We start from the raw sequence: 15,323 nt of genomic DNA, 5'->3' as shown, positions 1-15,323 counted from the left end.
CCCTTATATGATATATGAAGGACTGTTGCTCAGCTTCTCAGGCTTAAAGTAATTATCGGCAAGGTCAGTGCCACTATGACTGATATTCAGTCTGGATATCGCTTGACAGTATTCAAGCCCCAGTCAATGCCATTGTTGCTGATGTGATGAGAATGCCAGAGTCAGTCGAGGTATTATTAAAGAAAAAAAATCAGCAACAAATGAAACAAATCCAAAGCAGTAACAAAATATATCAGTCTCTTTTGAAAGATAATTTATTTACAAGTATATGTAGAAGAGACCACAAAAGTCTAGAAGTGACGCCCTGATCTTTTTCTTCCCGTGTATTTTGAATCTGGTCGTACGAATCTGTTGTGAGAGAAAGTGAAAGGGAAAGAAATATAGAAGGGAATCATTAAGAAGACAGAAAAGAAAAGATACGAATGATGTCAATTGTCATACATAAACATACATACAATCTTGTCCTATTTATAACAAAACCGTTACATTGTGAAAATTGTCTCCAACAAAACTTGGTCTTTAGATTTGAAAACAGCCGAATTGAAATAATAATAATATATATTTATTGTCCCCAAAAAAAGTGGCAAGATGCACATTAGTAACATAGTAGTTATCGTAAAAAAAAAACAAACAAAACAAACAAAATAAAATTTTAAAAACCCTGCATCAACAACATCATCGTCATCATCATCACAACAACCTTCCTAATATTTTCGTTACAATCCTTCACTTTCACCATTCCCCTGTTACACCATTCACCATCTTCATCATACTCCATATTATGTTAATCCTGTAACAAGCTATGAGAGGGAAAGCCTGTGGTCCTCCTCACTCTCTCTCTATCTATCTCTCTCTCTCTCTCTGTTCTTTCACGCCTATGTCAGAAATAGTAATATCTTCATATTATATACATAACATGCAATTTTGTTATAGTTAAGTTACACAAAATGAGATAATGAGATTTGCACATCAAATTTCCTCCCTCTTCCTTTCTAAGGATAAGAATCTTATCCTTTCTCATCATCCCCCCCCCCCTCTCTCTCTCTCTCTCTCTTGTCTGATTCCCTCAGCTCTTTGTGTTAGAACGTTGCAAGTTCACAGACCAAAACAAAAGAAAGGTCTATTTATTCTATTTGTTTTTTGTTTTTTTTAAAAGATAAAATGGTCATAATACAGAGATGTAAATCTTTCAGAATTATTAGGATTTCCTATTTTTCACACATTTTCCAGTTTCCCTAAGTTATTTAATATTTCTTAATACCCCAATACCAACAAATCTCATGATAAGAGATAATGCTGTACACATAGAGAATTTGTAGCGCGTTTCCAATTTCAATGTACACTAAAACACTTAAGGAACACTACTGTTGTGTCAGTAAGGATTATTCGTGTATTTAACCATTAAACTTATTTCCACGACAGCTTCTGAATTTTAATTCGGAAGTACTAAGGATTGATAGCATTCGACTTTTCCTAATTCTAATATATGAATTATTTTTATATATATATATATATATATATATATGTGTGTGTGTGTGTGTGTGTGTGTGTTAGGGTTGTCAATTCAGTCGGCAAAAATAAATATACTAAATTTTTACGCAAACACATAGACTGACCTCTTTCAACTGAAAAAACTAAAATTAAAAATTTGTAGCTGCCTAACTTTTCACCAAAAAGATAGGCTTTTGAATTTAGGATGAGGCTTTGGCCATGGTTATTTTCAGTTTTGCTTCAATTTGATTAATTTATCTTCCAAATTTAATGAGCTACAGCATTTTTGCAGGATGCACTTTTTATTGTGTAACAATGTTTATGTCAGGATGTAAGGATCTCATGAGTTTATCACTTACTTTCCCTGTTTCCGCCTTCTTTCTTTTTTCTCCAAAATCCAATCTCTCGAGTTCTTCAAAGGCTTTCGCATTCTTTCTCTGGAAAGTGAGAAGAGAGGGAAAAAAGCAGAATTACTTATTGAAACAATCAATTACAGTATCAAAATCCTTCAAATTCATAAAACAGGAGTTAATCAGTTTCTGAAGCATTACATCCATTGTCTGCAACCCTGTAATTAAGACACTGGTCTATCAATAACATTAAGAATATCTTTTATGAAAATTTCTTAGAATGGTAAATGTCAATCCTCAAGATTATGGAAGGTTATAATCTCTCAATGGAGCCAGAATTCAGTCCATCGACTGAAAAGATTGTGACTAACCACCATACCATGCCAAATTAGGAGAATGAGATTATGTCATGGACACATACCTTTTTCCAAACTTTTTGGCGATGCTGTTGTCTTCTTCCTCCTCTGTTCCCAATCCTTGGGGTAATGTCTGACTGGGACCACCACAAAATAAACAAAGGAACATTCTGAGTGGAAAATAAAAAAGTAAAAGTAGAAAACCAGATTCATCTACACACACAGAGAAAGGGAATTAAAAATAAATCAGTGAAAATAAAAATTAAGAATATATGTTTATGATGAAAAGGATTATACAAAAAGCTTTTATTGACTATTTTTCTGCGGCTTTGAGCTAAGTGTTGCCGTTAGCTAGGGACTTCTTGAAAAGCATGAGCACGATTGGTGGATATTGGTATATAAAGACTCACATTTTTATTAGATTAAACAAATTCTTTAAAATTTTCAAAAATCACAAAACAAAACAACCACAAACATTCAATGGGATTCAGGGAGAGAGGCTTTTTCTATTACTTCTTTGCTTTGGAACTGTTTGGGTAGTCAACAACGAGACCCCCACTGAATCCTGCCTTCATGGCTTGTTGTGTAAGAAGTTCTAGCTGGGCGCTGTTCTCCGGATACAACTGGAACACAGCTCTTGACCCTCTTGACTGAAATAATGGAATAGTCACAGAGAATGAGTCAAAATATGATGCCTGGAGTTTTAATACAAGCAAAAATAAATATGAATAAATGCTCAGTTTCAGTAAATATTAGTAGACACATGGTTGTTGACGTTTTGGGTTTTCCTTTGACCAGATACGAGAAAAAGAAAGAATAAATCAGGTAAAACTAAAACAATAAGGATTTTAAAAAAGCAGAAATAACAATAATAATAATAATAATTATGATTATTATAAATAACAATAATACATACTAACAATAATAGTAAGTCAAGTTTTGAAATAATTACAGATATAAATCATATTTTGCAATGTTGAAATTGCAGTTCAGATTTAGATTTTTTTTTAAATACAGGAAATATGCGTTCTTAATTCTGATGACAAGAAAGTAAAAAATGGATTTTTAAAAAAGGAAAACAAAATAGAGGAAGAAGAAGAAGATACATCATCATCCATGTTTAAAGAAAAGAAAACTATTCTTCACTCAAAAATGAGACATCATTTTATTACCAATTATTCCATAATAAATCTAACACTCCCTCATTTAACAATAGACACTTTGCAAAATCATGATAACTTGCTAACAAGCCAACTGACCATAACAGCATAAAGAGTCCTGAAGAATGTCATCATTCGTCTGGCTGGAACATGATAATTTTTATCGGCATTGCAAAGCCATTGTAAAGCTGATATACTGAAATGAAAGAGAGATAAAACATCAAAGAATGCAATTATACAGTCGACTCTGCTTAATCACTTCCCCACGGGAGTTCGGGTTAGTGTGCCAATTAAGCATCTAAGCACCAGCTTTCATAAGCCATTTATGTAGTCTTCCCTTCTGGATTTTCTATAAGATGCTGTCCATCATATTCAAGATATAGCCTCATTAGGTTTTTTTGGGAGGGGGTGTTTTTTTTTGTTTGGTACTGTTTTGTTATTATTTGTTTTTTTAAAAAATGGTTTTCTTTTTCGACAACCAAATGTAAGATTATTGTTTGTAAGAATAGTAATCATGAACCGTTGATTGCTTTCTATTCTGTGCAAGTTGTTTATAAACCCTTGTTTCCAATCTCACCAATGTTGGTAGATCATCTGCCAAGCGTCCTTGGATAGTAGTTTGTCCACCATGTCATGTTCTCAGTGTTTGTCAGGGGTGGTGTGTCACATTCCGACGACTCATCTTCATTACCCAGGCATTGTCTTTTGTGTGCCTGAACGGAGTCCTGTAACCCCTGAGATGTCAGTTAACTGTTAGTGGGTATATTGTTGTCCATTGTAACGAATCGATAGAATGCTTTAGCCAAAAAGTTGTGTGGAACGGGAACATCATCATTGATTTCATAGGGCTGTTTGTTGGTTGTCAAACTAATCAAGACGGAATCAAAGTGTAGTGATTAAGCGGAAATGGCTTCGATTAAGCGGAGGATTATATAGAAGAAATTCAGTTATCGAGAATGTGTAGGGTTTATGCGGCGTGTGCAAGTAACCGGAGTGAACTGTAATGTAATGCTTCTGCTACATGTAGTACTCTATCAGAACCATTAGGCCCATGGAACCAGAGTTCTTACCCTCCCAAAAATCTGTTCATTTCAATCAATTAGAAAGTTGATTAATAAATGATGTTGACTTTAACTTTCACAGCCCTGTAAATGCTGGAAATCTCAAACTCAAATTTAATTTTCACACCACTCTCAATCAATAGCTTTAGGTCAGCAGAACAATCGAGGCAAATGAAATTAAGATTTCAAAGATGTCAGAAGTAAATCTGAAAAAAAAATTTGACCATAAAAATGTAAACAAAAGCCTTTTCTGGTAACTTTGATTTCGTAAAACCCCAGTTTCACTCACTGGAGTAAACCCGTATTGACCATTTCATGTTTGAGAAAACGAGGAGACAAGCTTTTGTAGAAGCCAAAAACAGCATAGGCAACTCACTGACTTAACTCTTTAGTTATCAGGCATTCTGGCACTAAAATAAATTCCAGTTGCCTAGTTGAAAAAAATGTGTTTTCACGCCACCATATGCAATAAGAAGGCTTGATAGCCATCAGTGTGAGACACAATTGAGCAGTTCGTCATGTGCTCTTTTAATTAATTTAACAGCCCGACATCAGCAACCATTTACTTGTTACCATTCAGCGACTGTGGCAACATGGCGGCCATGTTTTGTGGATGCCCTACGCGGCCATGAAAACTAAAGAATTAACTCGCATGACCATGGACGGTGAGTTATCTACACAAGGCACAGTCTGACTAATTTTTAATAAAAACAACTTTCCAAAGAACTGAAGACAGTTGGTTGACAAAGAGTTGTCAGTTGGAATTCCATAGATGATTTACAGTTTTGCTAACAAGGGGAATCAATATTTTACGTATAAAACTATGTAAATATAAATAAATAAATAAATAAATATGAACATTTATATACGCAATTAGCTTCACAATGTTTCATTTATTTCCTCAGAAGGCTGCTTGGAATCATATTTCCATTTCATATAGCACCAGTTGCCTGTTAGGCATCCTTTTTTTTTTTTTTTGACAAACATTCTTAAAATATACATCACTACCTGTCACCAGGTACTTTTTCACACCTGAGTCAAGTGATGTTATGTGTAAAGTGCCTTACACAAGGATCACTACTCATCATACTTAAATTTTGTAACAAGACGAGACACCATACCAATGAGCTGAGCCACACAAAATGTGTGTCGCGGCAGGGCAGGGTGGAGTGCAATTGGCATCCATAGCGTATGCTCACACAAGATCAGCATAACCCTTTTCCCTCTTTTCTTGAAGACAAACTTCTTTCAACTGGTCAGACAGCCATAACTTTATATGCCCTCCACTGGAATTGTTAACATTATTAATAATATAACAAAACTAAAAGAAATGAAAAAAAGAAAGTTAATAATGAGGTGTTGACTCAAGTTGTTAAAAACTTTACTCTAAAAGAAATGGTCTTCTGTTATTGGAAAATAGTCACAACATAACCGAGTACACATTACCTAATGACACCGTCAAATGTGCCTGGCCGAAAAGGCATTCCATCTCCCATGTCTGCCAGTATCAAATCTCCTTCAACCTCCCTGTCTCTGGCTACATCTGGTATATGGATGAAGAGGGATTTAAAAAGTAGATTTAAAGTCAAGAGGCAAAATATAGGAAAGAAAGTGGATAAAACACGAAGTTGTTGAATAATATGACAGAGTAAGAATTGGTGATGATAACGGCAGTTTGTGAAAAAGAAGGAAAATGTATCAGTCCAACTCAAACCAAAATTACACAATATCATAGTTACATAATCTTATAAAATATTAATACATGTATGTTGTGTTTGTTGAGCGCAACCTTGTGATTAGTATAATAAATTGAAAAACATAGAGGTCTATCAACAAAGGTAAAATAGTAAATTAGAAGTAAGCCTTGGACCAATTGCTTTCTAAGTCAACCCAACTTGCTTTTTATAATATACAATTATCTTTGCCCAATCCCTATCCTAACATCTACTCATCCGAAGCCACCACTTGTCTCGTGTAATTTATGACATGTGGCGCCAGCATGTTTATGCCGACATCATAAAAATCCATGCAATTGAGCACAGATGTAAAAAAAAAAAAATGACATATAAAACAGCGGCCTGCAAAGAAACAGCTTACCTAACATGTGTGTACTGATATCCACGCCAACCCATACGTGACCTGCCTCTGTGAGGACCTCTCCACTCAGGCCTGATCCACATCTGAAAGGATGAATAAAAATTTGAACTTTTATACTACAAGTGCTTCAAGCATTTTACAAGGGGTCCCAAGCCAAAAGCAACATTTAACATGAAGGACGAGACATGACACTTGCTCTATTAAAGTTTTTTTTTCAACAGATAACAATGTTAAGAGTCAGGCACTCATTTTACACCCGAGTACAGTGAGAGAATATGAAAAAAGAGACTTTTCCAAGGACTGATCTTAGTGCTGCCCACGACAGGACTCGAACCAGAGAGCTACCAGTCTGAAAACAAGGGTCATCCCCGACCTAAACACCACAAGACACATTAAGAAAAGTATCAAATCACACTAAACTTTAACCTGTCAATGAAACATTTCATGAATTGAAATGGATAAAAACAAAAATGAATGCTTGCTAAGCTTCAATAAATAAAACAAGACAAACAATTGTTGATGCTTTGGGCTTCCCCTTTGTCAATACAAATGATTAAACATGTGAGAAAATTGGATCAAATGGATGGTGTTAATTAAAAAAAAAGAAAAAAAAAAAGAATAAAGTTGTTTTAATTAATTTTCAGTTTTCCTTTACAATTCTGATTAAAAATTCAGAATTTGGAGTAAAAAATCTAACTTTGGGTCCAAAACTTTCTGTATATAGTGATTGTAATAAAGTAATGCACAAAAATGAATATAACAGCTTCAGAAAGAACAAAATACCAAACACGGAACATTTTGGGCTCAAAACCCTTCTTTAGCCAATTTTAAAAAAAAAAAAAAAACAGATGGGAGAAAATCATTTGAAATGCAAATATGAAGTTGAAATGTCATTTCGAAATTCTACTTGCTGACTAAACATTCCAAATACTTTTCTCCCGTTTGCTTGGATTTAAACTGATGTATTAATGTTTTTATTGTTTTTGTTATTGGCTGCTTCTAGCAGCTTAGGATTGACTTTGACTTGTATATATCGATAAAAAATTGGCATGTCTATTTGATTTGTTATTAAACTATCAAAATACACAATACAGAGCTGACAGACATTGTCATACAATACTTACCCTACATCTAAAATGTAACAGGAGGAATCTTCTGGCAGTGCAAGTAACTCTAAAGCTCTCTCTGACAACTTTTGTTGAATTTCAATAATACGTGAACTAGAACAGAAATAATAGAAATGAATGTATGTATTTCCAAAAGGACAACGAATAAAAAGGTGAGCTGTTATAGAGCACAATATCGACTAAACATGCTAAAACTAAAAGCATTTTACAATAGCTCCCAGACGAACAGCAGTATTTAATGAGTAAGACCTGACATGAAGCCTGCAAGGCTGTATTAAAAGTTGAGCTTTTATATGGCGGAATATCCACTAAACGTGTTCAAAGCGCTTTACGAGGGGTCCCTGACCAACAGCAACACTAAACATGTTGGACGAAACATGACGCCCGTTTGGCGATACAGAGACGCCAACTTTAAATTTGGCTCACAGGAGTTTCAGACACCACTCGTAGGAATTTCAATGCCGAAAGAGGAATTTCCGCACACAAGAAAAAGGAATTGGAATGGTATTTGGCTTTCTGTTTACATATTGTATAGTTCTAAATAGATAACTGATTAGAATTATATTATGATATATAAACACATTGCCAAATACAATCTCAAAGTTTCCTCATTCCAAATGAAGTAAAGCGCCAAAACCTAATGGTAGAGATTGTAGTGCTGGTGGTAGTGAGGAAGATGTGGTGTTGGTGGTTGTAGTAATGGTGGTAGTGATGATGAAGATGTGATAGTGGTTGTTGTTGTAGTAGTAGTGGTAGTGATGATGATATGGCGGTGGTGGTGGTTGAAGTAGTGGTTGTAGTAGTTGTGGTTGTGATGATAAAGATGTGGTGGTGGTTGTTGTAGTGGTGGTAGTGATGTTGATGTGGTGGTGATGGTGGTTGAAGTACAAATGGTAGTGATGATGATGATGTGGTGGTGGTTGTATTAGTAGTGGTAGTGATGATGTGGTGGTGGTGGTGGTTGTAGCAGTAGTGGTCGTGGTGATGATGTGGTGCTGGTGGTTGTAGTAGTAGTGGTAGTGATGATGATGATGATGTTGTAGTGGTGGTTGTGGTATAGTAGTACTTGTAGTGATGATGAAGTGGTGGTGGTGGTTGTAGTAGCAGTGGAAGTGATGATGATGTAGTGGTGGTGGTTGTAGTTGTAGTGATGATGATGTGGTGGTGGTTGTAGTAGCAGTGGTAGTGATAATGATGTGGCGGTGGTGGTGGTGGTTGTAGTAGTAGTAGTGGTGGTAGTGATTAAGATGAGGTGGTGGTGGTGCTTGTAGTAGTACTTGTAGTGATGATGATGTGGTTGTGATTGTAGTACTGGTGGGTGATGAATATGTGGTGGTGATGGTGGTTGTAGTACAAATGGTAGTGATGATGTGGTGGTGGTGGTTGTAGTAGTAGTGATAATGATGAGTTGCTGGTGGTGGTGGTTGTAGTAGTAGTGGTAGTGATGATGTGATGCTGGTGGTTGTAGTAGTAGTGGTAGTGATAATGATGTGGTAGTGGTGGTTGTAGTAGTAGTAGTGGTAGTGATGATGATGTGACGATGGTGGTTGTAATAGTGATGGTAGTGATGATGATGATGTGGTGGTGGTGGTTGTAGTAGTAGTTGTGGTACTGATGATGATGTCTTGGTGGTGGTAGTAGTAGTAGTAGTGATAGTGATGACGATGTAGTGGTGGTTGTAGTAGTAGTGGTAGTGATGATGGTTGTAATACTAGTGATGATGATGTGGTGGTTGGAAGGGGGGGGGGGTATCCTTGGAACAAATTGACCTCACCGGAATTTGACGGAAGTTGCCCGGAGCCCGGAATTTTTTGCTTCAGACCGGAGTTTTTTCCGGTGAAACCGGAGTTTTGGCATCACTGGGCGATATTACAATTTTTATCAGAGACAACGTTGTTAATGGCCAGGTACTCATTTTACACCTGAGTACGGTGAGAGAATGTGAGTAAAGAGCCTTTTCCATGGACTCAACTATGCGCCGAGCAAGGCTCGAACCCAGGAGCTTCCGATCCGAAAGTGAGTGTCATACCACAAGACCACATAGCCAATCAAGTATTACAATTCTTTTCTTTGACGGAGATCATGCTGTGATCAACCAGGTACTCATTTTACATCATTTGACTTAAAATTCAATTTTACTTATCAGGTTATTCCAATAAAGCATCAGATTGACACACTGGGTCACACATTGCCTGCCTATGAGAAGATATGTAAATATGCTGATTGGTAAAACAGAAATTTTCAATCACGTATTACAGGGTACATTTCCATATCTACCTTACACCGCTTTAACAAAATGAAAATTTGACAACAAATATTTCACGAAGGACGGATTTTTAATTCAGCTAAGTCCATCATTGTATTCCTTACTTGCGTGTGTACTTTTCTGCTTCTTTCTCATCATAATACTGGGGAGCAAAAATAGGAAAAAGTAATCTGTACCTGGGTTCTCCAATTAAAAATCAAATGAATTTAGAATGAAGATAGGTTGAGAAAAGAAATAATTTTCATAATATATGAAATATGGGCCAAATGAAACTGCTAAGAAGTACAGAATTCAAAAGACTGGTCAGCAATTCATCATACTCTGAAATAAACAGATTTCCTATGATACATGTTGTATAGTGTCAGATGCTATTTGTCATTAACAATTTCATTCAAAAGACACTATTAAGAGGAAGCAGAGAGATCACACTTCTCTCTCCATAAAACTGACTAAAATCTTTGACAGAAAAAATATCAACTCTGGAACCATTTATGGAGAACGATAAATAAGGGATAAAATCAAATATTGTTTCAAGTCCAAACAATCTTAAGTTAATGGAGTGTCTATTGCATTTTTGTAGCTTTTGTAGTTTTGATTTATGAAAAGCACTGATAAACTTGCTCTCCTGATTCTGTTCAAAATATCAGTGTGTTAAAAAGCTAGGAAGTCAATAAGTCCCACACAAAAAGCTCCTTTATAAATTAGAAAGATACAGTTTAAGAGGTAATATCCACAAGTAGCTTACATCATTTCTGATGCAAAGAACACAGCATGTTATTGTCACAGGTTCATTATCATCGTCCAGTCAAGTTGACTGAGGAAAACCACAAGGGACAGTTCTAAGTCCGATACTTTTCCTCTGTCACATAAATGACCTCCCTCAAGCTGTAGCATCTCAAACAAGGCTCTCTGGATGACTGTCTTCTCTACAGACACATCAAATCACCATCAGACCAAATACAACAGCAAGCAGACTTACAAAATCTTGAATAATGGGCAGACACCTCGGGCATACATTTCAATGAAACAAAGTGTTGCAATTATAAGATGGAAATGTCCTGCAAAACACTACTTAGATCCAAATACACACTGAACAATCACACAATGGAGCAAGTTACAGAAAATCCATATTTAGGCATCATTATACAAGAAAACCTAAAATGTCAAGCACACATCAACAAAATAATAAATAAAGCAAATTCAGCGCCAAAGTTCATCAAAAGGAACATCAGGCACTGCCAAACAAACCTAAAAGAAACTGTCTACATAACACTCATAAGATCCATCTTAGACTATTCCTGTGGTCCCAAACCTACAATCGGATATAAAAGCAATTGAAGTTGTCCAGCACCACGCTGCAAGATATGTCTTAAATGACTACAGCCCCTATAGCACGTAATAGAAATTATCACACAGCTTGGATGGTCTCCCTTATGAGACATGTGGAAAGAACAACGACTAACTCTCATGTTAAAAATTACAAATAAAATAACGGCCATCTTACCAGAACAACTAGACTTACAATGAAATACACACATTCAAAGAAAAACCAACTCAAAAACACTAATCTACAAACTCAAACATCTTCAAATATTCATTTACACCCTGCACTATCAAAGACTGGAAAGCTCTTCCCGAATCATGTGTGAACACAACAGATTTAGAAACATTTAAATGGAGATTATCAAAATTCTTCAGCCTAAATACCAACAATGGCTGTCACACTGAGAATTGAGTCGACTTTGAGTAAGATTCAGATTCAGAATAGAGTGTTAGTTGAAGAAAAAAAAGAAATGAATGGACTTTTGAAAAATTTGGTGTTAAAGAGAATTGAGAGTTTAAACATCTCATTTTTTCCCCAAGCATGAAATTTGCAAGCACAGACTCTGCTTTGAAGCTCATCGTAGAGATGAAAATCTATTTTTTTTTTCTAATTCCAAAACAAGAATACATGAAACTGCCCGGACATGACATTCATTTTATAACAAGGATAGCTGTCTGTTTTTATGAACTTGATGATAAGTTGACCAACTCAAAATGTATGATTCTACTGTTGAATGAAATTTGAACTCCATGTCATGGAGGTTTTTATTTGGGCTTGGGCAGGGAGAGATATTTTCTGCATTTAATATTTTATTTATTTCTCTCACCTATCGTAGAATTCTTTTCCAATGCCATGTAAAGAAGGGAAAATATTCAGTAAATAAATGATAGGTAGAGAGGTGGGCCTTTGGCCTACCAACCTCCGCTGCACGTCCAACTCGCCTTGAGCATGCATTCACGTAAAATATAAAGATTTTTTTTAAAAACCTACCTCTGTTTCAAAAACTAGCATCTTTCAACTTTCTAAGAAACATTTTGATTTTTCAGAACTTTAGTTCGTTCAAAAAATACCGGCCAATCTGACCCGTTGAGTCGAATGAAAACGAAATTTTGTTGTTTACACGGTTCAAAGGAAATGCCGTAAATAAGCTTTCATGGACTTCCTGTGTTGTTTTTACAGTGTCACGTGACCGTTTTGAGAAATTTGACGTCTGCTACAAATAATTAGACCGGTGGGGGGTAGATATTTTCGTTGGAGCAGAAAAAAAGTGAGTATTATTTCTTGTACTTGTAGAGAGGCCTAGGGTCCACCAGCAGACCAGTTGATTGAATGAAAGAGAAAAAGGCCTTTTTTATCCGCCGCCACCACCACCTTAAAAGAGTGGAGGGGGGGGGGGGGGTGCATGCCGACGAAAGAGTGTCGCTTGGTGACCTTGGTGACGTAGAGCATCTCAAGGATACTGGCAGTTGCAGGTGTTCTTAACCCCTTAACAGCGAAGCTAATTTTTTGCTTTTAGATAATAGTTTGCTTTTATCTTTATTATCGTTTCCACCAAGAGAGCAGTCAGACTATCGCAACTCGGACTTCAATTGTCTATAATCGTTTTGCCGTTACTTGTCTTTTGATGATAGAAGATTTGGTGTTAGGTCAAAGATCGAATTTCGCCGCTAAAAGGTTGCATTGCTACTGGGTTTGCTCCCCCCCCCCCACCTTTTTTCTTCTTCTTTTTTTTCCACCTTAGTATTGTTGGTTGCTGCTATTTCCCTTTTTATGATTAGCAAGTGCTGTAGCAGTCTCACAGGATGCAGGAGTACTGCAATTAACCCTTTGCCAGTGACACTGATTTTTTTGTTTTCAGAATATTGATAAAAAGCGCTTTGAGCACGTTGGGTGGATATTGCCCTATATAAAAGCTCATGTTTTTAAATTGTATTTTGTTTTTTGTCTTTTGATGAAAACGGTAAGATTTTATTTTTGGTCCAAGTAAGATTGATATTCGCCTTTAAAAGGTTAAGTTGTTTTTTTTTTTCAGGTTTTTGTTTTTTTTCAAATGCCTAGTGAAGAGAAAAAACGAAACAATCATACATGTATCTGCAAACAGCAGAACGTTTTCATTTTACAATGCGATGGGAAGGGAAGGGATAACACTATGACAAGAGAGAGAGAGAGAGAGAGAGAGAGAGAGAGAGAGAGAGAGAGAGAGAGAGATGGGCGGGGGAATGGGGGGGGGGGGGGGGGTAATAAGGGGAATGGGAAAAGATGAAAGAAACAATGGGTTGCCTGATGACGTAGATCAAAAGATTGTTACAGCGGTGTTCACGGTGCGTACTTCGTGAAATTTTAACCTTTTACAGTGACACTGATTTTTTTTCTCCAGATTGCTTATGCAGAATAAATCGTTTCCACCAAGAGAGCAGTAGTAAGAGTATATTTCGACTCGGGCTTCAATTAAACTATAAATCGCAAAGCTTGTCTTTTAATGATAACATTAAGACTAAGATCTGGAGTTTGGGGAGTGTAAGATGGAATCTCGCCATTAATGGTTAAAATTGTTTTGATTTTTAAAAAAATAACACACACACACGAGCGCGCGCGGTCACGACAGCGAGGACCATCTATTGCTTGTGTTGCAACGGTAAACCAGTTTACGTGTACGTAGATCCTGAGGCTAGATGCCCCGTCACCGTGTACGTATGCACTCCCCCCCCCCAAAAAAAGAAAGAGACACATACACACGCACACACACGCACGCACACACACACACACACACACACACACAGTCTCGCATCCGCTACGAACTAATTTTGCGCACCAATTTTTACTGCACTAATGCACCAAATTGCATACCTATCTAGGGACACTTTTTTCCGTATCTTTTTCTCAATAAACTTTTTAAAAAACCTTTGTTTTGCTTGCACTGCACCGGCACCAGACGTAGTAACAGACGGAAACCCACACGATTTCGCGAGGAATGAATCATGAAAATATTTAGGATATAATTTCAAACACAACTTTTGAAATTCATCAAGGATTGTCCAGTACCGAATGTTTTTTGATAGAAAACAAATGTATCTTCAAATCTAAACTGCTTTTGACGGTAAGCGGTAAGTTTTTTATTTATTTTTCTGTCCAAACGAATGATTTGTCCTGGTATAGAAGCTAAGTATTGGTAACACCAGCGCAGCTCTCTAGTCCAAATATAAATTTGATTGTGTATTCAAAATAATGAGGAACCACTAACTCAACTGGTATCGGTTCTGCCAACGTGATCAACGTGCCTGCCAATAACGAAAAGTCCAGTTTTTAAAAATTATTGCCAGACAGGTGTCTGCCAAATAATCGTTCTTCTTTATTTACATTGGCAATTGGCAGACACAATGTCTGACTGACAATTGACTCAGCCGCCATACTGCATGTTTTCAGATTATTTATTTGGTATTTTTCAAGCTTAGATTGGCATTTTGCATAAAATCTTTCTGTCATCGTGATCAATGTGACTGGCAATAACAAAGAGGCCAGGCTTTTTATTATTACCAGACATCATTGTTTGGCAATATAACGACAGCCGTGACAGTGAAAGTGAAAAACACAACTCCTCACCAGCACCTGCTGGACAACTTTACTACTAGAGTTAGAGTGTTGTTATTGCAAATAACAAGCAGTTCTGATTTGAACGTTTTGAAAAATTGTCGTTAAAGGGAACAGATACCGAATAACCAAAGTCATCATCAATATTTACAATAAGGCGTTACAATAAAACAAAACAAACAATAAATTCAACTTACTATTTCTGGTGGAGCTTGATGTTCGGGTCTACCGGAGGCTGCCATCTTGTCAATAAAAAAAGACTACCGGAAAATGGAAAATGAGGAACGAACAGGGTTGCCAGATTATTTTTCAACAAAATGCCAGGGGAAGACTCAAAAAATGCCAAAACACTCAAAAAAATGCCAAAGTCTGTTGACTCCCACCCCCACTAAGAAAACTACTCACTTTTGATAGACAATTTACTATCATATCCTGGTGGCTTGCGTGTTTTCTTGTCTTTTTTTTTTTTTTTTTTTTTTTTTTTTTTTGAATTATACTAAATT

The 15,323-nt window shown here is 36.4% G+C and overlaps 1 protein-coding gene across 1 annotated transcript; it reads right to left on the bottom strand.

Annotated features, from left to right (window-relative positions):
- Positions 1-236: 236 nt before the first annotated feature.
- On the bottom strand, positions 237-15,101 carry LOC144968649 (18S rRNA (guanine-N(7))-methyltransferase-like). Its single transcript, XM_078907200.1, has 10 exons — positions 15,018-15,101; positions 10,013-10,050; positions 7,640-7,735; positions 6,516-6,598; positions 5,865-5,961; positions 3,457-3,553; positions 2,711-2,847; positions 2,263-2,367; positions 1,851-1,928; positions 237-348 (listed from the first exon to the last, which is right to left on the bottom strand). The coding sequence occupies exons 1-10, from the start codon at positions 15,060-15,062 to the stop codon at positions 291-293; spliced, it is 834 nt and encodes a 277-aa protein (XP_078763326.1). The 5' UTR covers positions 15,063-15,101; the 3' UTR covers positions 237-290.
- Positions 15,102-15,323: the final 222 nt, after the last annotated feature.

The sequence above is a fragment of the Berghia stephanieae genome, chromosome 3 (genome assembly GCF_034508935.2).
Source record: "Berghia stephanieae isolate SIO BIC M18660-M18661 chromosome 3, UCSD_Bste_1.3, whole genome shotgun sequence".
Lineage (NCBI taxonomy): Eukaryota > Metazoa > Mollusca > Gastropoda > Nudibranchia > Aeolidiidae > Berghia > Berghia stephanieae.
Note: the sequence above shows the minus strand (reverse complement) of the source record. Positions and strands in the feature narration are given on the sequence as shown.

What these genes read in the sequence shown, in the direction of transcription:
- LOC144968649 (XM_078907200.1), bottom strand. Translation starts at nt 15,062, where the DNA reads ATGGCAGCCTCCGGTAGACCCGAACATCAAGCTCCACCAGAAATA. An exon ending in GCAGAAAAGTACACACGCAA is followed by an intron (nt 7,736 to 10,012) that starts GTAAGGAATACA and finishes TTTCTGTTCTAG; the next exon opens with TTCACGTATTATTGAAATTC. An exon ending in AACAGTTCCAAAGCAAAGAA is followed by an intron (nt 2,368 to 2,710) that starts GTAATAGAAAAA and finishes TTTTCCACTCAG; the next exon opens with AATGTTCCTTTGTTTATTTT.